This window comes from Anas platyrhynchos, chromosome 17 (assembly GCF_047663525.1).
Source record: "Anas platyrhynchos isolate ZD024472 breed Pekin duck chromosome 17, IASCAAS_PekinDuck_T2T, whole genome shotgun sequence".
Taxonomy (NCBI): domain Eukaryota; kingdom Metazoa; phylum Chordata; class Aves; order Anseriformes; family Anatidae; genus Anas; species Anas platyrhynchos.
In genome coordinates this window covers 337,019-361,624 of record NC_092603.1, presented here as the reverse complement: position 1 = coordinate 361,624, position 24,606 = coordinate 337,019, and the positions used below count along the sequence as shown (strand labels likewise).

General features: G+C 63.8%; 2 protein-coding genes across 2 annotated transcripts; one reads left to right on the top strand and one right to left on the bottom strand.

Annotated features, from left to right (window-relative positions):
* Positions 1-274: 274 nt before the first annotated feature.
* CFB (complement factor B) lies at positions 275-18,541 on the top strand. The gene is given in 23 exon segments (XM_072024711.1): positions 275-439; positions 1,338-1,577; positions 2,767-2,957; positions 3,839-4,013; positions 4,689-4,726; positions 4,728-4,785; positions 5,659-5,795; positions 6,887-7,025; positions 8,395-8,547; positions 9,327-9,428; positions 10,144-10,281; positions 11,034-11,059; positions 11,062-11,130; positions 12,265-12,382; positions 14,407-14,458; positions 14,460-14,552; positions 14,927-15,006; positions 15,758-15,862; positions 16,422-16,471; positions 16,833-16,929; positions 16,932-16,964; positions 17,665-17,687; positions 18,221-18,541. Coding segments are annotated over 23 exon segments (2,493 nt in total). The 5' UTR covers positions 275-384.
* Positions 18,542-18,805: 264 nt separating this feature from the next.
* Positions 18,806-24,561, bottom strand: NELFE (negative elongation factor complex member E). Its single transcript, XM_072024710.1, is given in 17 exon segments — positions 18,806-18,838; positions 19,406-19,482; positions 19,564-19,666; positions 20,098-20,152; positions 20,888-20,936; positions 20,939-21,011; positions 22,047-22,075; positions 22,894-22,925; positions 22,927-22,975; positions 22,978-23,039; positions 23,176-23,210; positions 23,285-23,359; positions 23,750-23,794; positions 23,796-23,822; positions 23,824-23,897; positions 24,238-24,310; positions 24,385-24,561. Coding segments are annotated over 17 exon segments (966 nt in total). The 5' UTR covers positions 24,460-24,561.
* Between the last annotated feature and the right edge of the window lie 45 nt (positions 24,562-24,606).

Below are 24,606 nucleotides of genomic sequence, written 5' to 3'. Positions count from 1 at the left end.
ATATGTGGGGCTGGGGGGGGGCCTCAAAAATGGTGTGGGGCTGGGTGGGGAGGCCCAAGTTGGGGGGGGGGGCAGTGGGGCAGGTGGGGAGGGCGGGAGGCTCATTAGCAGCAGCGTTAATTAGCTTAATGAGGTGAATGGGGCCCAGCTGTGGGGTGGGGCCCCGGAGCTCGCTATGGGGCAGCACCTGCCCCCCCCCCCCCCTCACCCCCCCCCCCCCCCAGTGATTTCCTGCAACCCACGGGGGGGCCTCGTTTCGCAACCCCCCCCCCCCCCCCCGAGCCCTGCCCCATAGCGGCACCGAGCGGCCCAGGGGACGGACACGGCCCCAGCCCCATAGCGGGACCCAGCCCCACGGCCGGACCCACAGCGGGACCCACAGCCATGGCCCCGGCCCTGCTCGCCCTCCTCCTGCTGCTGCTGCCCCCCCTCGCAGCTGGTTGGTGCCCCCCCCCCCCCAAATCCCCTGCCCCATAGCTGCCCCATAACCGCCCCATAACCCCCATAGCTGCCCCACATCCCCTCTGCCCCATAGCTGTCCTGTAATCCCCCATAGCTGCCCCATGTCCTGGTGTCCCCTGCCCCATAGCTGCCCCATAACCTGCCTGCCCCATATCACCCCATAGCTGCCCCACAAGCTCTGTGCCCCATAGCTGCCCCATAACCACCCCATAGCTGCCCCACAACCACCCCACAACCCCTCCGCCCCATAGCTGCCCCACGTCCCGGTGTCTCCTGCCCCATAGCTGCCCCAGAACCCCCCCATAACTGCCCCACAGCCTCTCTGCCCCATAGCTGCCCCACATCCTGGTGTCCCCTGCCCCATAGCTGCCCCATAACCGCCCCACAACGCCCCCATAGCTGCCCCATAGCCCCCTATAACTCCCCCCATAGCTGCCCCATAACCACCCCCCAACCCCTCTGCCCCATAGCTGCCCCACATCCTGGTGTCCCCTGCCCCATAGCTGCCCCATAACCGCCCCACAACGCCCCCATAGCTGCCCCATAGCCCCCTATAACTCCCCCCATAGCTGCCCCATAACCACCCCCCAACCCCTCTGCCCCATAGCTGCCCCACATCCTGGTGTCCCCTGCCCCATAGCTGCCCCATAACCGCCCCACAACGCCCCCATAGCTGCCCCATAGCCCCCTATAACTCCCCCCATAGCTGCCCCATAACCACCCCCCAACCCCTCTGCCCCATAGCTGCCCCACATCCTGGTGTCCCCTGCCCCATGGCTGCCCCATAACCGCCCCATAACCACCCCATAACCCCCCATAGCCCCCCCACAACCGCCCCCCACCCCAATTAACGCCCCCCCCCCTTCTCCCCACAGCCACCCCCACGCCCCCCCCGGCTCCCCCCACGACCCCCCCGGCCACCCTGGAGCCCCCCCCCCCCTGCGACCCGGCGCTGGCCCCCATCAAGGGGGGCTCGTGGGAGCTGGTGGGGGGGGGCGAGGCCCTGCGCTACCACTGCCCCCCCGGCACCGCCCCCGCCCCCAGCAGCCTCCGCCGCTGCACCCCCGGGAAGGGCTGGGAGCCCCTGCCGGGGGGGGTCACCCCCCACTGCCGAGGTGAGGCCTTGGGGGGGGGCATTTGGGGGTCAATTGGGGGGGATTTGGGGTCAGTGGGGGGGGTTGGGGGGCATTTGGGGGGCTTTGGGGGTCAATAGGGGGGGCTTTGGGGTCAATGGGGGGGGCTTTGGGGTCATTGGGGGGGGATTTGGGGTCAGTGGGGGCGGATTTGGGGTCAATGGGGGGGGCTTTAGGGGTCTATAGGGGGTCAATTGGGGGGCTTTGGGGTCACTGGGGGGGATTTGGGGGTCAATAGGGGGGGTTGGGGGGCATTTGGGGGGATTTGGGGGTCATTGGGGGGGGATTTGGGGTCAGTGGGGGAAGATTTGGGGTCAGTGGGGGCGGATTTGGGGTCAGTGGGAGGGGGTTGGGGGGATTTGGGGTCAATGGGGGGGGCTTTAGGGGTCTATAGGGGGTCGGGGGGGTCTTTGGGGGGGCTTTGGGGGTCAATGGGGGGGGCTTTCGGGGGCTTTTGGGTCAAGGAAGGGGTCTGTGGGGGGTCAAGGGGGGGTCTTTGGGGGGGTTTTGGGGTCATTGGGGGGCGTTGGGGGTCTATAGGGGATCAATGGGGGGGGTTGGGGGTCAAGGGGGGGTCTGGGGGTCTTCTTTAAGGGGTCTGGGGGGGGTCTTTGGGGTCCTGGGGGGGGGTTCTGGGGGTCTTCTTTAAGGGGTCTTTTGGGGTGTCTGGGGGGGTCTTGGGGGTCCTGGAGGTTCGGGGGTCCCTTGGGGGCTTGGGGGGGGGGTTCCGGGAGTCTTCTTTAAGGGGTCTGGGGGGGGTCTTGGGGGTCCCTTGGGGTTCTGGGGGGGGGGTTCTGGGGGTCTTCTCTGAGGGGTCTTTGGGGTGACCTGGGGGGGGTCTGGGGGTCTTCTTTAAGGGGTTTGGGGGGGGTCTTTGGGGTCCTGGGGGGGGTTCTGGGGGTCTTCTCTCAGGGGTCTTTGGGGTGACCTGGGGGGGTCTTGGGGGTCCTGGGGGGTCTGGGGGTCCCTTAGGGGGTCTGGGGGGGGGTCTTTGGGGGGGGGTCTGGGGGTTCTGGGGGCCTTCTCTGGGGGGTCTTTGGGGTGACCTGGGGGGGTCTAGGGGGTCCCTTGGGGTCCTGGGGGGGTTTCTGGGGGTCTTCTCTCAGGGGTCTTTGGGGTGACCTGGGGGGGGTCTGGGTCCATCCCCTGAGGGTCCCGCGCCCCCCCCCAGCCGTGTGGTGCCCGGCCCCCCTGGAGTTCGACCACGGCTGGTTCTGGCCGCGGGGGGGGCGGCACCGCCCCGGCTCCCGCCTGGAATTCGGCTGCTTCGAGGGCTTCGTCCTCAGGGGGCCCCGAAACCGAACCTGCGGCCCGGGGGGGCGCTGGGGGGGCTCCATGCCCGTCTGCGATGATGGAGGTGAGGTGGGGGGGGGGGGAAAAAAAACAAAATTGGCACCAAAATGGACAAAAATGGCCCAGAAATGGCCCTAAAACAGCCCCAAAATGGCCCAGAAATGGCCCGAAATGACCCCAAAATGGCTCAGGAATGGCCCCCAAAACCCCCAAAATGGCCCCAAAATGACCCTAAGTGACCCCCAAATAGGCCCAAATGGCCCCAAAACCCCAAAATGGCCCTAAACCAGCCCCCAGAATGCCCCCAAATGACCTCCAAAACCCCCAAATAACCCCAAATGGCCACAAAATGACCCCAAAACCCCAAAATGGCCCCAACCAGCCCCCAGAATGCCCCCAAGTGACCCCCAAATGGCCCCAAACCCCCAACATGGCCCCAAACCAGTCCCCAGAATGCCCCCAAATGGCCCCAAAATCCCCCGAAATGCCCCCAAATGCCCCCCAAAACCCCAAAATGCCCCCAAACCCCACAAAATGGCCCCAACCGACCCCAAAATGGCCCCAAACCAGCCCCCAGAATGCCCCCAGATGACCCCAAGTGACCCCCAAGTGACCCCAAATGACCCTAAATGACCTCCAAACGCCCCGAAACGCCCCAAAATGCCCCAAAATCCCCATTTCCCCCTTAGCCGGGGCCTGTCCCAACTGACCCCAAATGGCCTCTAACTGACCCCAAAATGATCCCAAAACCCCAAAATGGCCCCCAAACCCCAAAACGGCCCCAAATGACCCCAAAATGTCCCCAAAACCCCAACATGGCCCCAAACCAGCCCCCAGAATGCCCCCAAATGACCCCAAGTGACCCCCAAATGACCCCAAATGACCCCAAATGACCTCCAAACGCCCCGAAACGCCCCGAAACGCCCCAAAATCCCCCTTTTTCCCCCCAGCCGGGGCGTGCCCGGCGCCGGCGGTGCCCCCGGGGGCCACGAAGGAGGGCTCGGGGTCGGAGGTGGAGGCGCGGGGTCCGGTACCGCTGCCGCCCGGGGCTGACGCTCATCGGCTCGGCCGAGCGCCGCTGCCTCGAGGGGGGCGTCTGGAGCGGCACCGAGCCCCGCTGCAGAGGTGGGGGGTCCTGGGGGGGTCCTGGGGGGGTTGGGAGGGTCACTAGGGGGGTCCCTGGGGGGCTTTGGGGGTCCTGGGGGGGTCCTAGGGGGGTCCTGGGGGGCTTTGGGGGTCCCTGGGGGGTCCCTGGGGGGCTTTGGGGGTCCTGGGGGGTCCCTGGGGGTCTTGGGGGGTCCTGGGGGGTTGGGAGGGTCCCTTGGGGGGGTCCTGGGGGGCTTTGGGGGGTCCTGGGGGGGCTTGGGGGGGCTTGGGAGGGTTTCTGGGGGGGCCTGGGGGGTCTGGGGGGTGTTGGGAGGGTCCCTGGGGGCTGTGGGGGGGTCTTGAGGGGCTTTGGGGGTCCTGGGGGGTCCCTGGGGGGATCCTGGGGGGCTTTGGGGGGGCTTGGGAGGGTCCCCTGGGGGGGTCCTGGGGGGCTTGGGTGGGTCCCTGAGGGGCTTTGGGGGGCTTTTGGGGGTCTTGAGGGGGTCCCTGGGGGTCTTGGGAGGGTCCCTGGGGGGCTTTGAGGGGTCCTGGGGGGTTTTGGGGGGTCCCTGGTGGATCTTGGGGGAGACTCTGGGGGGCTTTGGGGGGTCCCTGGGGTCTTTTGGGGGTCCTGGGGGGGCTCCCTGGTGGGGGTGGGGGGGTCCATATGGGGGTGTTATGGGGGTGACGCCCCCCCCCTGCCCCCCCCCCCAGACCCCAGCTCGTTTGACGCCCCCGAGGACGTGGCCCGCCTCCTTCCTCGCCTCCCTCACCGAGACCGTGGAGGCCTCGGAGGCCAACGACAGCTTCAGTAGGGGGGGGCTATGGGGCAGCTATGGGGCGGCTATGGGGCGGCTATGGGGGGGGCTATGGGGCGGCTATGGGGCAGCTATGGGGCAGCTGTGGGGCGGCTATGGGGCGGCTATGGGGAGGCTATGGGGGGAATGGGGGGGTCGTGGGGGGGCTATGGGGTCACTATGGGGCAGGTATGTGACATCTATGGGGCGGCTATGGGTCAGCAGTGGGGCAGCCATGGGGCAGCTGTGGGGCCACCATGGGCTGTCTATGGGGCAGCTATGGGGCGGTTATGGGGTCTCTATGGGGTGACTATGTGACATCTATGGGGCAGCTATGGGGTGGTTCTGGGGGTGGCTATGGGGTCTCTATGGGGTCTCTATGGGGCAGCCATAGGGTGGTTATGGGATGGTTATGGGGCAGCCATGGGGCAGCCGTGGACAGTTATGGGGTCTCTATGGGGCAGCCATGGGCTATCTATGGGGCGGCCATGGTGCAGTTATGGGGTGGTTATGGGGTCTCTGTGGGGCAGCTGTGGGGCAGTTATGGGGGTGGCTATGGGCTATCTATGGGCCATCTATGGGGAGGTTGTGGGGCAGCTATGGGGCGGTTATGGGGTAGCTATGGGCTATCTATGGGGCAGCTATGGGGCGGTTATGGGCCATCTATGGGGTGGCTATGGGCTATCTATGGGGCAGGCATGGTGCAGTTATGGGGTGGTTATGGGGTCTCTATGGGGCAGTTATGGAGTGGTTATGGGGTCTCTATGGGGCAGCCGTGGGGCAGTTATGGGGTGGCTATGGGCTATCTATGGGCCATCTATGGGGAGGTTATGGGGCAGCTATGGGGCCGCTATGGGGCAGCCGTGGGGCAGCTGTGGGTCCCGCAGGCACGACGGAGAAGCGCAGCATTCGGCTGGGCCCCGGCGCGGCGCTGAACATCTTCCTGGTGCTGGACGCCTCGCACAGCATCGAGCCCCGGCGCTTCCAGGAGGCGCGCGAGGCCCTGCAGCAGCTGGTGGAGAAGGTGCCGCGCCCCCAAAAACACCCCAAATCACCCCAAAAACCTCCCCCCGAGAGCCCCCAAAATCCCTGAAATCATCCCCAAAAAATCCACTCCAAACCCCCCAAATCTCTCCCAAAACGTTCCCCCAAGTGCCCCAAATCACCGCCAAAAACCTCCCCCCAAGTGCCCTAAATCCCTCAAATCCCCCAAATTCACCCCAAAAACCTCCCCCCAAGAGCCCCCAAAATCCCTGAAATCATCCCAAAAAAATCCACTCCAAAGCCCCCAAATCTCCCCCAAAAATCCACTCCAAATCACCCAAATCCTCCCAAATCTCCCCAAAAACCTCCCCCGAGAGCCCCCAAAATCCCTGAAATCATCCCCAAAAAATCCACTCCAAACCCCCCAAATCTCTCCCAAAACGTTCCCCCAAGTGCCCCAAATCACCGCCAAAAAACCTCCCCCCAAGTGCCCTAAATCCCTCAAATCCCCCAAATTCACCCCAAAAACCTCCCCCCAAGAGCCCCCAAAATCCCTGAAATCACCCCAAAAAATTCCACTCCAAACCCCCCAAATCTCCCCCAAAAATCCACTACAAATCCCCCAAATCCTCCCAAATCTCCCCCAAAACCTTCCCCCAAGTGCCCCAAATCCCCCCTAAATCCCTGAAATCCCCACCAAAAAAATTCCACTCCAAACCCCCCAAATCTCCCCCAAAAATCCACTCCAAATCCCCCAAATGCCCCCCCAAAATCCTTCCCATCCAAACGCCCCAAATCCCCCAGAATTTCCCCAAATCCCCCCCAAAACCCTTCTCCCCCAAATCCCCCAAAATACCCCAAACTCCCCCAAAACACATTCCCCCCCCAAATCCTCCCCAAAACATCTTCATCCCTAAATCGCCCAAATCCTCCAAATCCCCCTAAATCTCCCCAAATACCCCCAAAACCCTTTTTCCCCAAATCCCCCCAAATTTCCCCAAAACACATTTCCTCCCCCAAATCCCCCCAAACCACCCTAAACCCCTCTGAATCCCCCCAAAATCCTCCCCAAACGCCCCCAGGGCCCCTCCGAGCAGGTGGGGACCCCCCCATGTCGTGCCCCCCCCCCAGATCGCCAGCTATGGGGCCAGCCCCCGCTATGGGGTCGTGACCTTCGGCACCGACGCCATCGTGGAGCTGAACCCCACGGACCCCAGGGCCACCGACGGCGCCCAGGTGGTCGAGATCCTGGGGGGGCTCACGCACAGAGGTGGGGCTGGGGGGGTTTGGGGGTTCCCGGGGGGGTCCTGGGGGGGTTTATGGGGTCCTTGGGGGGTATGGGGGGGTATGGGGGGGTTATGGGGCAGCTATGGGGTGGTTATGGGGCTCTATGGGGCAGTTGTGGGGTGCTCTATGGGGTGCCATGGGGCAGTTATGGGTCCCTATGGGGCAGTTATGGGGCAGCTATGGGGCCACTATATGGCAGCTATGGGGCAGCCATGGGGTGCTATGGGACTGTTATGGGGTCACCATGGGACTGCTATAGGGCAGCCGTGGGGTGGTTATGGGGCAGCCATGGGGCCACTATGGGGCACCTATAGGGCAGTTATGGGGCGCTATGGGGCAGTTATGGGGCGCCATGGGGCAGCCATGGGGCGCTATGGGGCACCTATAGGGCAGTTATGGGGCAGCCATGGGGCAGTTATGGAGTCACCATGGGACACCTATAGAGCAGCTATGGGGCGCTATGGGGCAGCCATGGAGCGCTATGGGGCAGCCGTGGGGCGCTATGGGGCAGCCATGGTGCAGTTATGGGGCACCTCTAGGGCAGCCATAGGGTGGTTATGGGGCACCTGTGGGGCAGCTATGGGGCAGCCATGGGTTGGTTATGGGGCACCTATAGCGCAGCCATAGGGCAGCCATGGGGCAGCCGTGGGGCGCTATGGGGCCACTATGGGGCAGTTATGGGGTCACCATGGGACTGCTATGGGGCGCTATGGGGCAGCCGTGGGGCGCTATGGGGCAGCCATGGGTTGGTTATGGGGTGCTATGGGGCAGCCGTGGGGCGCTATGGGGCAGCCATGGGGCGCTATGGGGCAGTTATGGGGTTGCTATGGGGCACCTATAGGACACCTATAGGGCAGCTATGGGGCGCTATGGGGCAGCCATGGTGCAGTTATGGGGCACCTCTAGGGCAGCCATAGGGTGGTTATGGGGCACCTGTGGGGCAGCTATGGGGCGCTATGGGGCAGCCGTGGGGCGCTATGGGGCAGCCATGGGTTGGTTATGGGGCACCTATAGCGCAGCCATAGGGCAGCCATGGGGCAGCCGTGGGGCGCTATGGGGCCACTATGGGGCAGTTATGGGGTCACCATGGGACTGCTATGGGGCAGTTATGGGGCCGCTGTGGGGTGGTTATGGGGCAGTTATGGGGCAGCCATGGGGCGCTATGGGGCAGCCGTGGGGCGCTATGGGGCAGCCATGGGTTGGTTATGGGGCGCTATGGGGCAGCCGTGGGGCGCTATGGGGCAGCCATGGGTTGGTTATGGGGCGCTATGGGGCAGCCGTGGGGCGCTATGGGGCAGCCATGGGTTGGTTATGGGGCGCTATGGGGCAGCCGTGGGGCGCTGTTCCCGCAGCCCACGCCCAGCGCCCCGGCACCAACCTGCACGCGGCGCTGCGAGCCGTCTACGAGCTGCTGGTGCAGCAGGAGCGCAGCGAGGAGATGCAGGGGCTGCGGCCCCCCCCCGTCACCAACAGCACCCGGCACGTCATCGTCATCACCACCGACGGTGGGGGCCCAAAAATCCCAAATCCCCCCTCCAGGGACCCCAAATCCCACCCCCGGGACCCCAAAAACCCACCCCAGGGAGCCCCAGAACCCCAAATCCCACCCCTGGGACCCCAAAAATCCCAAATCCCACCCCCAGGGACCCCAAATCCCCCCCCCAGGGACCCCAAAAATCCCCAATACCCCCCCAAGGAACCCCAAAAACCCCAAATCCCACCCCCAGGACCCGCAAATCTCCCCCAGGGACCCCAGAACCCCCCCCAGGAACCCCAACCCCATAGGGACCCCCCAAAAACCCCAAATCCCCCCCCCCAGGGACCCCAAAAACCCAAATCCCCACCCCCGGGACTCCAAAAACCCAAATCCGCCCCAGGGAGCCCAAAAACCTCAAGTCCCACCCCCAGGGACCCCAAATCCCCCCCCAGGGACCCCAAAAACCCCAATCCCCCCCCCCCAGAACCACAACCCCATAGGGACACCCCCCAAAACCCCAAATCCCCCCCCCCCCCCTCAGGGACCTCAAAACCCCAAATCCTCCCCTAAGGAACCCAAAACCCAAGTCCCACCCATGGAACCCACCCAAAAACCCCAAATCCCCCTCCCAGGGACCCCCCCAAATACCCTGGGACCCCCCCCAAAACCCCCAATCCCACCCCAGGACCCCTTCCCATATACCCTGGGACCCCCAGGACCCCTTTGGGACCCCCCCAGGCCCCCCCCCCATATACCCAGGAACCCCCCACCCTCTCAGTGACCCCCCCCCACTTTTGCCCCCCCCAGGCCGGGCGAACATGGGGGGGTCCCCGGTGCCCGTCCTGCACCAGATCCGGGAGCTGCTGAGCATCGGCCGGGACCCCCGCAACGACCGCGAGGATTTCCTGGGTGGGGGGCTGGGGGGGTCCTGGGGGGGTCCTGGGGGGGGCTGGGGGGGGGCTGGGGGTGTTTGGTGGGGGTTTGGGGGGGGTTTGGGGGGATTTGGGGGGGGTTTTGGGGTTGGTTTGGGGGCTTGGGGGGGGCTCATGGGGGGGGGTCTGGGATATTGGGGGGGGGGAGTTGGGGTCCTGGGGGGTACTGGGGGTGTTGGGGGGGGTTATGGGGTTGGTTTGGGGGGATTTGGGGGGGGATTTGGGGGTTTGGGGGGGCTCCTGGGGGTCCTGGGTGCTTTTGGGGGGATTTTAGGATGGGGGGGGGTCTTGAGGGGGGCACTGGGGGGGATTTGGGGGGGCATTGAGGGGGGTTTGGGGGGCTTGGGGGGGGAATTTTGGGGTTGCTGGGAGGGGTCTTGGGGGGGGCTCATGGGGGTCCTGGGTGTTTTGGGGGGGGTTATGGGGGTCTTGAATGTCTGGGGGGGGGCTTGGGGGGGTTGGGGGTGCTTTGGGGGGATTGGGGGGGATTTGGGGACACTGGGGGGGGTGGGGGGTGCTGGGGGGGGTTGGGGGGATTTGGGGGGATTTGGGGGTGCTGGGGGGGATTTGGGGGGGATTTAGAGACACTGGGGGGGATTTGGGGGGTGCTGGGGGGTTTGGGTGGATTTGGGGGGGCTTTGGGGGTTTTGGGGGGTCGGGGTTGTGCCGGTGACCCCCCCGTGCCCCCCCAGACGTGTACGTGTTCGGGGTGGGGGAGCTGGTGCACCCCGAGATGCTGAACGCGCTGGCGTCCCACAAGGACGGGGAGGAGCACGTCTGGCTGCTGCGAGACCCCTCCGAGCTGCAGGAAACCTTCCACAAGATGATCGGTCCGAAATCACCCCAATTCACCCCAAAATCCGCCCCAAAATGGGCCCCGATTCCCAGGGCAGAATTGGTCCGAAATCCCAAGAATTTGCCCCAAAAAGGGCCCTGAAAGAGCCTGAAATGGGCCCTGAAATGAGTCCTTTCTCCCTTCCCACAGCATGATCGGTCTGAAATCACCCCAATTCACCCCAAAAATCCACCCCAAAATGGGCCACAATTCCCACAGCAGGATTGGTCCGAAATCCCAAGAATTTGCCCCAAAAAGGGCCCCGAAAGAGCCCGAAATAAGCCCTGAAATGAGTCCTTTCCTCCTTCCCACAGCATTATCAGTCCAAAAACCCCCGAATTCACCCCAAAAATCTGCCCCAAAACACCCCAAAATGAGCTTCCCCCCTTCCACAGCATGATTGGTTCCAAAATCACCCCAATTCACCCCAAAAATCCGCCCCAAAAACACCCCAAAATGAGCTTCCCCCCTCCCATAGTATGATCGGTCCAAAATCCCCCGAATTCACCCCAAAAATTCACCCTGAAATTTTGCCCCCCCCCAATTTTACCCCCCTCTTTTCCCCCCCCCCATTTCCCCCCCTTGTTTTTGCCCCCCCATTTTCACCCCCCCATTTAACCCCCCCATTTGGGACCCCCCCATTTCTGCCCCCCGTTATTTCTGCCCCCCCCATTAATTTTACCCCCCCCATTAATTCCCCCCCCCAATTTTTTGCCCCCCCCCCCCCCAAATTTTTGCCCCCCCCAGACGAGAGCTCGACGCTCAGCCTGTGCGGGTTGGCCCACGAGTACCTGAGGGCGGGGGACAGGGAGAGGGACCCCGGCACCTCAGCATCAGCGTCACCGTGAGTGGGGTTTGGGGTGAAAAACAGGGATTTTGGGTCATTGGGGTTTGGGGGGAAAAAGGGGGAATTTGGGTCATCGGAAAACACCGGGATTTGGGGCGAAAACAGGGGAATTTGGGTCATTGGGGTTTGGGGTGAAAACGGGGGGATTTGGGTCATCGGGGTTTGGGGGAAAAATGGGGAATTTGGGTCATGGGGGTGTGGGGGAAAACACCGGGATTTGGGGTGAAAACAGAGGAATTTGGGTCATCAGGATGTGGGGGGAAAACACGAGGATTTGGGGTGAAAACAGGGGAATTTGGGTCATTGGGGTTTGGGGACAGAACACTGGGATTTGGGTCATTGGGGTGTGAGGGGAAAACACTGGGATTTGGGGTGAAAACACGGGAATTTGGGTCACTGGGGTTTGGGGTGAAAACAGGGGAATTTGGGTCATCGGAAAACACGGGATTTGGGGCGAAAACAGGGGAATTTGGGTCACTGGGGTTTGGGGTGAAAACAGGGGAATTTGGGTCATCGGAAAACACCGGGATTTGGGGCGAAAACAGGGGAATTTGGGTCATTGGGGTGTGGGGGGAAAACACCGGGATTTGGGGTGAAAACAGGGGAATTTGGGTCACTGGGGTTTGGGGACAGAACACTGGGATTTGGGTCATTGGGGTGTGAGGGGAAAACACTGGGATTTGGGGTGAAAACAGGGGAATCTGGGTCATTGCGGTTTGGGGGGAAAAAGGGGGAATTTGGGTCATTGTGGTTTGGGGGGAAAAAGGGGGAATTTGGGTCATTGTGGTTTGGGGTGAAAACACTGGGATTTGGGGTGGAAACAGGGGAATCTGGGTCATTGGGGTTTGGGGGGAAAAAAGGGGAATTTGGGTCATTGGGGACATCGGGGGGGGCACTGGGATTTGGGGTGAAAACAGGGGAATTTGGGGTCATTGGGTTTGGGGGGAAAACACTGGGGTTTGGGGTGAAAACAGGGGAATTTGGGGGCATTGGGGATTTGGGGACAAGGGGATTTGGGGTCATTGGGGTCATAGGAATTTGGGGTCGTTGGGATTTGGGGTCACGGGGTCACGGGGTCACGGGGTCACGGGGTCATTGGGCCCCCCTGACCCCTCCCCGCTGTCCCCGCAGCGCCCGGGGGCGGGGGCCGAGCGGTGCCAGGGGGCCCTGCTCAGCCCCCGCTTCGTGCTCACGGCCGCGCACTGCTTCCAGCTGGAGGATGAACCACACCGCGTGGCCGTCAGAGCCGGTGGGGGGCCAAAAAATTTGGGGGGGGGTCCCAAAAAATTGGGGGGGGTCCCTAAAGTAATTGGGGAGGGTCCCTGGAATTATAGGGGGGCCCTAAGTGGGGGAATGGGGCCCTAAAACTGCTTCCAGCTGGGGGATGAACCACATCGGGTGGCCGTCAGAGCCGGTGGGGGGCCAAAAATATTGGGGGGGGGTCCCAAAAAATTGGGGGGGGTCCCTAAAGTAATTGGGGAGGGGGCTAAGGTTATAGGGGAGGGTCCCTGGAATTATAGGGGAGGGGGGAACTGGGGGAATGGGGCCCTAAAACTGCTTCTAGCTGGGGGACGAACCACATCGGGTGGCCGTCAGAGCCGGGTGGGGGGCCCTAAAATATTGGGGGGGGGGTCCCAAAATTATTGGGGGGTCCCTAAAATAATGGGGGAGGGTCTCTGGAATTATTGGGGGGCCCTAAGTGGGGGAATGGGGCCCTAAAACTGCTTCCAGCTGGGGGACGAGCCGCATCGGGTGGCTGTCAGAGCCGGTGGGGGGCCAAAAATATTGGGGGGGGTCCCAAAAATATTGGGGGGGGTCCCAGAATTATAGGGGAGGGTCCCTGGAATTATTCGGGGGCCCTAAGTGGGGGAATGGGGGCCTAAAACTGCTTCCAGCTGGAGGACGAACCACATCGGGTGGCCGTCAGAGCCGGTGGGGGGCCAAAAATATTGGGGGGGGGGTCCCAAAAAATTGGGGGGGTCCCTAAAATAATGGGGGGGTCCCAAAGTTATAGGGGAGGGGGAACTGGGGGAATGGGGCCTTAAAACTGCTTCCAAGCTGGGGGACGAACCACATCGGGTGGCCGTCAGAGCCGGTGGGGGGCCAAAAATATTGGGGGGGGTCCCAAAAAATTGGGGGGGTCCCTGGAATTATAGGGGGGCCCTAAGGGGGGAGAATGGGGCCATAAAATGGGGGGAATGGGGGCCTAAAACTGCTTCCAGCTGGGGGATGAACCACATCGGGTGGCCGTCAGAGCCGGTGGGGGGCCAAAAATATTTGGGGGGGGTCCCAAAAATAATTGGGGAGGGGGCTAAAGTTATAGGGGAGGGTCCCTAAAGTAATTGGGGGGCCCTAAGGGGGGGAATGGGGCCATAAACGGGGGGAATGGGGGCCTAAAAGGTTGGGGGGGGGGCTAAAATAATGGGGGGGGGCAATAAAATAATGGGGGGGTCCTAAATAATATGGGGGGTCCCTAAATAATATGGGGGGAGTCCCAAAAGTAATTGGGGGGCCCTAAGGGGGGGAATGGGGCCATAAAATGGGGGGAATGGGGGCCTAAAAGGTTGGGGGGGTCCTAAAATAATGGGGGTGGGGGGCTCTGGGTGTTTGGGGCACTTTTGGGTTGCTTTGTGGTGTTTTTGGCAGTTTTGGGGCCATTTTCATTGTTTTGGGGTATTTTTTTGGTGGTTTTTGGGTCCATTTTTGGCAGTTTTGGGGTATTTTAGGCCCATTTTGAGTGGTTTTGGGGCATTTCGGGCCCATTTTTGGTGATTTTGGGGTATTTGGGGCCCATTTTTTGGCAATTTTGGGGCATTTCAGGCCCATTTTTTGTGGTTTTGGGGTATTTCGGGCCCATTTTTGGTGGTTTTGGGGCATTTCAGGCCCATTTTTGGTGATTTTGGGGTATTTTGGGCCCATTTTTGGTGATTTTGGGGTATTTGGGGCCCATTTTTTGGCAATTTTGGGGCATTTCAGGCCCATTTTTTGTGGTATTTTGGGCCCATTTTTGGTGATTTTGGGGTATTTGGGGGCATTTTGGGTGGTTTTGGGGTATTTTGGGGCCATTTTTGGTGATTATGGGGTATTTTGGGGGCATTTTGGGTGGTTTTGGGGTATTTCAGGCCCATTTTTGGTGATTTTGGGGTGTTTTGGGGGCATTTTGGGTGGTTTTGGGGTATTTCGGGCCCATTTTTGGTGATTTTGGGGTATTTCGGGCTGTTTTGGCAGTTTTGGGGGCGTGGTGGGGGTAATTTTGGGGTGCCCCCCCCCCAGGGAAGCACGAGGTGCGGGCGCTGCGGATCCTCCTGCACCCCGAGTACGACCTGGGGGCGCCGGGCGCGGGGGGTCCCCGAATTCTACGACTACGACGTGGCCCTGGTGGAGCTGCAGAAACCCCTGGGGCCAGAGCCCACCGTGCGGTGAGGGGGGGCTATGGGGGGGGCTGGGGGGGCTGGGGGGGTCCTGGGGGGGATTTGGGGGGGCTATGGGGGGGCTATGGGGGGAACTGGGGGGGTCTTGGGGGGATTTGGGGGGGTTTAGGGGGTCTTGGGGGGGCTATGGGGAGTGCTGGGGGGTCCTGGGGGAATTTAGGGGGTCCTGGGGGGACTATGGGGGTCTGGGGGGGATTTGGGGGGGCTATAAGAGGGGTTTGGGGGCCCTGGGGGGTGCCTGGGGGTCCTAGGGGATTTGGGGGGGGGGTTGGGGGTCCTGGGGGGGTCCTGGGGGGTCCTGGGGGCCATGGGGGATTTGGGGTGTTCCGGGGGGTCTCACCTTCTCCCCCCCCCCCCCCCAGCCCCATTTGCCTGCCCTGCACCGAGGGAACCTCCCGGGCCCTGCGGCTGCCCCCGGGCAAGAGCAGCTGCGAGGAGCACCGTGAGCCCCCCCCCGGACCCCCCCGGACCCCCCCAAATCCCCCCGGACCCCCCCGGACCCCCCAAATCCCCCCAGAACCTCCCGAACCCCCCCTGAACCCCCCCAAACCCCCCGGACCCCCCCAAATCCCCCCGGACCCCCCCGGACCCCCCCAAATCCCCCCAAACCCCCCCAACCCCCTTGAACCCCCCCAAACCCCCCGGACCCCCCCCAAATCCCCCCGGCCCCCCCCAGACCCCCCTGGACCCCCCCGAACCCTCCTGAACCCCCCCCAACCCCCCGAACCCCCCCGGACCCCCCCAAATCCCCCGGACCCCCCCAACCCCCCCATTGCCCCCCAAATCCCCCCCATTCCCCCCCCTTTAACCCCCTGCCCCCCCCTTTATTGCCCCCCCAGGCCCCCCCCTCCCCATTGCCCCCCATGTTGCCCCCCCCACTGCCCCCCAACCCCCTCATTGCCCCCCCACTCCCCTAAATGACCCCCCCCGGTGCCTCCCTATTGCCCCCCACCCCCATTACCCCCCCATTGCCCCCCCACCCCCCATTACCTCCCCACCTCCAAAAGTGCCCCCCCCCTCCCTATTGCCCCCCCTTATTGCCCCCCCACTCCCCCCCACCCCGATTACCCCCCCATGACCCCCCCTTGTGCCCCTTATTGCCCCCCCATTTCCCCCCCACCCCCCTTATTGCCCCCCCATGCCCCCCCACTCCCCCTTTATTGCCCCCCCCCCCATTTTTTGCCCCCCCCCAGGCCGCCTGCTGCTGCCCCCCAAGGAGGTGCCGGCTTTCTTCGTGACCCAGCAAAGGGGGGGGCTCCAGCGCCAGGACATACGTCCACCTGCACCTGGGGGAACAGGTGGGCCCCCCCCCAAAAAAATGACCCCCCCCCCAAAAAAAAATGACCCCCCCCCAAAAAAAAATGACACCCCCCACCCCAAAAAATTCCCCCCATCCCAAAAAATTTCCCCCTACCCCAAAAAAATGCCCCCCCAACGCCAAAAAGCTGACCCCCCCACCGCAAAAATGCCCCCCCACCCCCCAAAAAAAGCACCCCCCCATTTTGGGGACCCCCCCCCATTCCCAATTTTTGGGGGGACCCCCAATTTTGGGGACCCACCCCCAATTTTTTGGGGACCACCCAGTTTGGGGGGACAACCCCAATTCCCCCCCCCCCTGAAATTTTTTGGGTCCCCCCCCATTTTTGGCTTCCCCCCAATTCCCCCCAGTTCCTCCCCCAATGTTTGGGGACCCCCCCCAATTCCTCTCCAATTTTTTTGGACCCCAATTTTGGGGGACACCTGAATTTTGGGAGCCCCCCCTTCTTGGCCCCCCCCCCCATTCCCCCCAATTCCTCCCCCATTTTTTGGGACCCCCATTTTTGTGGCCCCCCCATTTTTCGGGACCCCAATTTTTAGTACCCCAATTTTTGGGGACACCCCCTATTTTTGGACACCCCCCAATTTTTGTGTTCCCCCCCAATTTTTGCCCCCCCCCCCAATTTTTTTCCTCCCCCTTTGCCCCCTCCCCATTCCCCCCAAATCCTCCCCCATTTTCTGGGACCCCAATTTTTGGGACCCCTATTTTTGGGACCTCCCCAATTTTTGGGACACCTCCAATTTTTGGGATCCCCCCAGTTTTGGGTAGACCCCCCCAATTTTTGCCCCCCCCCAATTTTTTTCCTCCCCCTTTGCCCCCTCCCCATTCCCCCCAATTCCTCCCCCATTTTCTGGGACCCCCCCCAATTTTTGGGACCCCAATTTTTGGGACCCCAATTTTGGGCCCCCCCCAATTTTTGGGTTCCCCCCCCAATTTTTGCCCCCCCCCAGCGGGCGCCGTGTGAGCGGGACGCGCTTCGGGCCCCCCCGTACGCGGAGGTCTCTGCCCTGGCCGACGTCGTCACCCCCCGGTTCCTGTGCTCGGGGGGGCCCAGCCACAGGTGGACCCCAACGCCTGCCGCGGTGAGCCCCAGTGCCTCCCAGTGCCTCCCAGTGCCTCCCAGTAACATCCCAGTGCCTCCCAGTAACATCCCAGTGCCATCCCAGTAACCTCTGGTGCCATCCCAGTAGCTCTTAGTGCCTTCCCAGTAACTCCCAGTAACACCAGTAAACCCCAGTGACATCCCAATAACCCCTGGTGTCTTCCCAGTAACTCCCAGTAACACCAGTAAACCCCAGTGACATCCCACTAACCCCTGGTGCTTTCCCAGTAACCCCTGCTGCCCTCCCAGTAACCCTCAGTGCCATCCCAGTAACCCCTGGTGCTTTCCCAGTAACTCCCAGTAACACCAGTAAACCCCAGTGCCTCCCAATAACCTCTGGTGCCATCCCAGTGCCATCCCAGTAACTCCCAGTACAGTCCCAGTAACTCCTAGTGCCTTCCCAGTACCTCCCAGTGACCCCCAGTGCCACCCCAGTAACCCTCGATGCCGTCCCAGTAACCCCAGTGACATCCCGGTAACTCCTTGTGCCATCCCAGTAACACCAGTAACCCCCAGTAGCCCCCAGTGCCTTCCCAGTAACCCCAGTGCCGCCCAGTGCTATCCCAGTACCCCCTAGCACCATCCCAGTTCTCCCAGTTCCCCCCCAGCACCCCCAGTGTCCCTCGGCACCATCCCAGTCCATCCCAGTGCCCCCCAGTCCATCCCAGTTGTCCCCGCAGGTGACTCTGGGGGCCCGGTTGTTGTCACCTGGGGAAGCGCTACTTCCAGGTCAGTGGGGGGGAACTGGGAGCACTGGGAGGGGACTGGGAGGGGAACTGGGAGCACTGGGAGGGAACTGGGGGGGGAACTGGGAGGGAACTGGAGCACTGGGAGGGAACTGGTGGGGGACTGGGAGGGAACTGGAGCACTGGGAGGGGACTGGGGGGGACTGGGAGGGGAACTGGGGGGAACTGGGAGGGAACTGGGAGCACTGGGGGGGAAACTGGGGGGGGACTGGGAGGGAACTGGGAGCACTGGGAGGGAACTGGGGGGGAGCTGGGAGCACTGGGAGGGAACTGGGGGGGAACTGGGGGCACCGGGAGGGGACTGGGAGGGGACTGGGAGGAGTGGGGGAGGGACTGGGAGTACTGGGGGGAACCGGTGGCCCCGTCCCCGAGGCCTGACCCCGCCCCCTGGTGCTTGGCCCCGCCCCCGGAGCCTGGCCCCGCCCCCTGAGGCCTGGCCCCGCCCCCTGATGCCTGGCCCCGCCCCCTGGTGCATGGCCCCGCCCCCGAGGCCTGGCCCCGCCCCCAGGTGGGCGTGATCAGCTGGGGCGTGGTCGATGTTTGCCGGCTCCGCCCCAACCCCACCCCCAGCCACGCCCGCGACTTCCACGTCAGCCTCTTCGAGGTCCTGCCCTGGCTGCGGCAACACCTGAAGGACGAGGACCTGGGGCTTCCTGCCTTAGGGTCACAGGGGTCACGGGGTCACGGGGAGGTCAGGGGGTCATGGGGTCATCAGGGGGTCATGGGGTCATCAGGGGGTTACGGGGTCAGGAGGTCATGGGGGGGTTACGTGGTCATAGGGGGACACAAGGACCTGGGCTTCCTGCCTTAGGGGGGGTCATGGGGGGGTCAGGGGGTCACGGGGTCATGGGGGAGGTCACGGGGTCATCAGGGGGTCAGGGGGTCATCAGGGGGTCATGGGGTCATAGGGTCACGGGGGGGTTACGTGGTCATAGGGGACACAAGCACCTGGGCTTCCTGCCTTAGGGGGGTCATGGGGGGGTCAGGGGGTCACGGGGTCATGGGGGAGGTCACGGGGTCATCAGGGGGTCAGGGGGTCATCAGGGGGTCATGGGGTCATAGGGTCACGGGGGGGTTACGTGGTCATAGGGGGCAACACCTGGGCTTCCTGCCATAGGGGGGTCATGGGGGGGTCAGGGGGTCACGGGGGGGTCAGGGGGTCACGGGGGGTCATGGGGGGGTCATGGGGGGGGTCACAGGGACATGGTGGGGTCCTGGGGTCATCACAAGGAGATGTCTCCCTGCCGCGGGGGGGTCATTTGGGGACACGGGGGGGTGTCACCATTCTGGGGACAGCGGGGGGAGAGGCCACTCTGCCCTCCCACATCCCCCCCCCATGACCCCCCCATCCCCGTGTGTACCCCAATAAAGCACGGCCCTGAGAGCAGCCAGCGTTTATTGCCATCGCTTATTGCCCCCCCGCAATTTATTGCCCCCCAATTTATTGCCCCCCCCCCCAATTTATTGCCCCCCCATTTGTATTTATTGCCCCCCCCACCATTCATCATCCCCCCTCCCCTATTCTCTCCCCCCTCCCTATGACCCCACCCCATCACCCCGACATTTATCGCCCCCCCATCACTTATCAATCCCTCCACGCCCATTTACCCCCCCCCTCATTATTCATTGCCCCCCCCCCCCCATTATTTATTGCCCCCCCCCCCCCGCTAATTGCCCCCGAAGAGGCTCCTCGTCTGTAGACCACCTGCGCCCTCTTGTCGCGGTGTGAGCCCTTGGCGCTGTTCTTCACGGCTGGGGGACAAAACGGGATGAGGGGGGGGTCAGCAGCCCCCCCACCCCCATGACCCCCCCACGAGCCCCCCCCCCACTCACCCAGGGACCCCCAGGGCGATTTCCCAGTGGCGGCGTCCAGCAGCGGCTGCTTGCGGGCGATGCTGACGCGGAGCTGCACGTCCTGCACCACCGCCCCGTTCAGCTGGGGGGGGGCACCGGGGGGGTCAGCACCAGGGACCCCCCCCCCGAACCCCCCTGACACCCCCCGGACCCCTCCTGACCCCCCCAAACCCCCAGACCCCCACTAACAGCCCCTGACCCCCACTGACCCCCCTGACCCCCCCCGAATCCCCCTGACCCCCCCCTGACCCGAGGACCCCCCCGACCCCCCCGACCCCTCCTGACCCCCCTTGACCCAAGGACCCCCCCATGACCCCCCCCGACCCCTCCTAACCCTCCTGACCCCCCTAACCTCTCCTGCACCTCCTGACCCCCCCTGACCCCTCTGACCTCTCCTGACCCCTCTGAACCCCTGACCCCAGGACCCCCCATTACCTCCCCCACCCCCCCAACCCCCCCTGACCCTTCTGACCCCCCCCCGACCCCAGGCCCCCCCAAATTGCCCCCCCCCACCTCGGCGATGGCCTGGTCGGCCGATTCCATCTTCTCATAGGTGACGAAGGCGCAGCTGGGGAGGGGGCAGGGTTACATTGGCCACGCCCACCTCATTTGCATAACACAAACCCCGCCCCCAAGCACCCAGCCCCCGCCTCCAGCCCCTCCCCCTTTTAACCCCTCCCCCTCTAGCCCTGCCCCCTTCTCCCCAGCCCCTGTAGCCCCGCCCCTTTAAGCCCCTCCCCCTTTTAACCCCGCCCCCTTCAAGCCCCGCCCCCTTTAAGCCCCGTTAAGCCCCGCCCCGTCACTCTAGCCCCTCCCCCTTTAGCCCCCTTTAAGCCCCGCCCCCTTCTCCCCCTCCCTCCAGCTCCTCCCCCTTTAAGCCCCGCCCCCTTTTCCCACCATTTAAGCTCCGCCCCTTCCCCCTCTCATTTTAGCCCCGCCCCTTTAAGCCCCGCCCCATTTCCCTTAAGCCCCGCCCCTTTAAGCACCTCCCCTTCAAGCCCCGCCCCCTTAAGCCCCTCCCCATTTCCCCTTAAGCCCCGCCCCCTTTAAGCCCCACCCCATTCCCCCTGTAGCCCCGCCCCATTCCCCCTTTAGCCCCTCCCCCTTTAAGCCCCGCCCCCTCCAAACTCCGCCCCATTCCCCCTTTAAACCCCGCCCTATTTCCCTGTAGCCCCGCCCCCTAAGCCACTCCCCTTTAAGCCCCTCCCCTTTAAGCCCCGCCCCCTTTTAGCCCCTCCCCCTTTAAGCCCCACCCCTTTTAGCCCCTCCCCCTTTAGGCCCCGCCCCCTTTAGCCCCGCCCACTTGCGGGGGCTGTCGATGGCGATGTCGATGATGGCCCCGAAGGGCGCGAGGCTCCGCGGAGCAGCTCGGGGCTGAGCTCGGCCCCGTGCACGTACAGCGTGTTCCCCTTCCGAGGGGACGGCCGCTCGGGAACGAGTCCGAGCCTGGGGGGGCCAAAATGACACCCCAAAATGGGAGGACCCCAAAATGGGGACACCCCGAAATGGGGACACCCCCCTGGGACACCCCAAAAAGGGAGCACCCACCCCATAGACCCCAAATACAGGGGACACCCCTGGGAACCCCAAATGGGGACACCCCCAAAATGGGGACACCCCAAAATGGGGACACCCCCCAGGGACACCCCCAAATAGGGAGAGACCCCTGGGGACAACCCAAAATGGGAGAGAGACCCTGGGGACAACCCAAAACAGGAGACCCCCCAGGGACACCCCAAATGGGAGAGACCCCCAAAATGGGGACACCCCCCCGGGGACACCCGAAATGGGAGAACACCCCGGGGACACCCCCAAAAAGGGACAGACTCCGTGGACACCCCAAAAAGGGAGCACCCACCCCACAGACCCCAAATAAAGGGGACACCCCATGGGGACCTCAAATGGGGACACCCCCAAATGGGGACACCCCAAAATGGGGACACCCCAAATGGGGACACCCCCCAGGGACACCCCCAAATAGGGAGACACCCTGGGACAACCCAAAATGGGGAGAGAGACCCTGGGGACAACCCAAAAACAGGACACCCCCCAGGGACACCCCAAATGGGGAGAGACCCCCAAAATGGGGACACCCCCCCGGGGACACCCGAAATGGGGAGAGACCCCCGGGGACACCCCCAAAAAGGGGAGAGACCCCTGGGACCCCAAAAAGGAAGCACCCACCCCATAGACCCCAAATACAGGGGACACCCCATGGGGACCTCAAATGGGGACACCCCCAAAATGGGGGACACCCCAAAATGGGGACACCCCCCGGGGACAACCCCAAATAGGGAGAGACCCCTGGGACAACCCAAAATGGGGAGAGACCCCAGGACACCAAAATGGGGAGAGACCCCCAGGGACACCCCAAAATGGGGAGGGGCCCGGGGACACCCCAAAAACAGGAGACCCCCCAGGGACACCCCAAAAAAGGGAGAGACCCCCAGGACACCCCGAACTGGGGGCCACTCGGGGAACGAGTCCGAGCCTGGGGGACACCCCGAAATGGGACACCCCAAAAAGGGGACACCCCGAATGGGGACACCCCCCGGGACAACCCCAAGTGGGGAGAGACCCCGGGGACAACCCAAAATGGGGGGAGAGGCCCCGGGGACACCCCAAAAACAGGAGACCCCCCAGGGACACCCCAAAAAGGGAGCACCCACCCCACAGACCCCCAATACAGGGGACACCCCATGGGAACCCTATAAATGGGGGCACCCCAAATGGATCCCTCCACACAGACCCCAAAATGGGGAGACCCCCCATGAACCCCAAAACGGGAGCCCCATCCTATAGACCCCATAGGAAACCCCCCCTACAGACCCCTAAATGGGGAGACCCCGGGGACACCCCGAAATGGGCCACCAGGACACCCCAAAATGGGGAGAGCCCCTTGGGACCCCAAAATGGGGGACACCCCATAGGGACCTCAAATGGGGGAACGAACCCAGGGGGACCCCAAATGGACCCCCCCCAACACAGACCCCAAAATGGGGACACCCCCAGGGACACCCCCAAAAAGGGGAGACCTTCCAGGAACCCCAAAAGGGGAGCACCCACCCCCTAGACCCCAAATACAGGGGACACCCCATAGGGACCTCAAATGGGACCCCCAGGACCCCCAAATCCCCCCAGGACCCCCCAAATCCCCTAGGACCCCCCAAAGCCCCCAGGGACCTCCAAACTCCCCCCAGATCCCCCCAGGACCCCCCAAAGCCCCCTAGGACCCCCCAGAAATCGCCCCCAAATCCCCCCAGCCCCCCAAAATCCCCCCAGGACCCCCCCAAAAAGCCCCCCCCGTACGTCTGAAGGCTCCGTCCCGCTCCCGGCCCCCGCTCCTCGGCCTCGGGCTCGGGGTCCCAGTCCAGGCGCCGCTCCCCCCGCTCGGGGGGTCCCCGCGCCCCCCCCCGGCCTCGGGGTCCCGCAGCCGCTCGCTGGCACTGACAAAGCTGGGGGGGGGCAAAAAATTTGGGGGACTCCAAAAATTGGGGGAGCCCCCCAAAATTTGGGGGTCCCCCAGAATTTTAACAGGGGGCCAAAAATTTGGGGTGGGGGGCATCAATTTGGGGGGGGGGGGGCACTCACCTCTCATAAAGGGATTTCCTCTGGGGGCGCCGGGACTGTAGGGAAGGGGGTGGTCAGAGGGGGGGTTCAACCCCCCCAATTCGGCACCTCAAAATTGCCCCCCCGGTACCTCCTGGGTGTCGTCGTCGGCCGAGACGCTGCGCTGGAAGGGCTGGAAGGTGGGGGTCGGGCCCTTCTCGGGGTCCTGGGGGGGAAAAAGGGGGTGAGGGGGGGGCCAGGCTCTCGGGACCCCCCCCCGGAATAATTTGGGGGGAGTGGAGGGGTTTGGAGGGGATTTGGGGGGGTTAATGGGGATTTGGGGGGGGTTAAGGGGGCTTTGGGGCCATTTTAGGGCTACTTGGTGCCATTTGGGGCCCACTTTGGTGCCATTTTGGTGCCATTTGGGGCCATTTATGGTCCACTTTGGGCCATTTTGGTGTCTTTTTGGGCCATTTTGATGCCACGAGGGACCATTTTGGGCTCCATGAGGTGCCATTTGTGGCCATTTGAGGCCATTTTGGGGCCACTTCGAGTCATTTTGATGCCCCTCGGTGCCATTTTGGGTCATTTTGTGCCCTTTTTGGCCTCCCCCCACCTTGAGCTTCCCCTCCAGGGTCCGGGAGCGCTTGAAGCCGGAGTTTCTTGGTCTCGGCCTTGATGGCGCTGATGGGCTCCCGACTTCACCAGCAGCTTGGCCTGCTCCGTGGCCGTGGCGGTGTCCACAGGGGGCTGGTCCGACATGGCTGCGGCGGGGGGGTCATGCCTACCAGAACCCCAAAAAACGCCGAAATCCCCCCAAAAACGGGCCCCGGCCCCCCCCGCCGCACCACTTGGTATCGCCCAGCCGCCCCCCCATCGCCGCGGGCGTCGGCCCGTCGCCATGGCGACGAGCGGGTCACGTGACCTCGCGCGGCGGTCGCCATGGCGACGGGGCCCGGTTTCCCGCCACGGCCCTTAAAGGCGCCGCGCCGCTCTTAAAGGGGCCGCAGCACCCCCAAAATGAAGCCCCCAGCCCCAAATTAAAGCCCCCAGCCCCCAAAATAAAGCCCCTCCCCCCAAAAAAGCCCCCCCCCGACAACTCACAGCGCTTGATGCCCCCCGGGCCGCTGGGCCCGGCGCTGCTCTGCTGCTTCTTCAGCGCCAGCAGCGCCTTTTTCTGGGGGGAAGGGGTTAAAACGAGGGGGGGGCTTCAAATTGAGGGGGGGCGACCCCCGGGGGCCCCCTCCCCACCTTTTTCCGCAGCTTGGCGAAGCGTTTCTGCAGGGCCTCCTCCTCCTCCGTCAGCCCGGGCGGCAGCGCCAACATGGCGGGGGCTGGGGGGGGGCCTGGGGGGTCCTCGGGGGTCTTGGGGGAGTCCTGGGGGTCCTGGGGGGGGCCCCGCGGTCTCCCTGGCAACGCCGGGGGGCTCGGAGAGGGACAGGAAGGCCGCGGGAGTTCCGCTTCCGGTTGGGG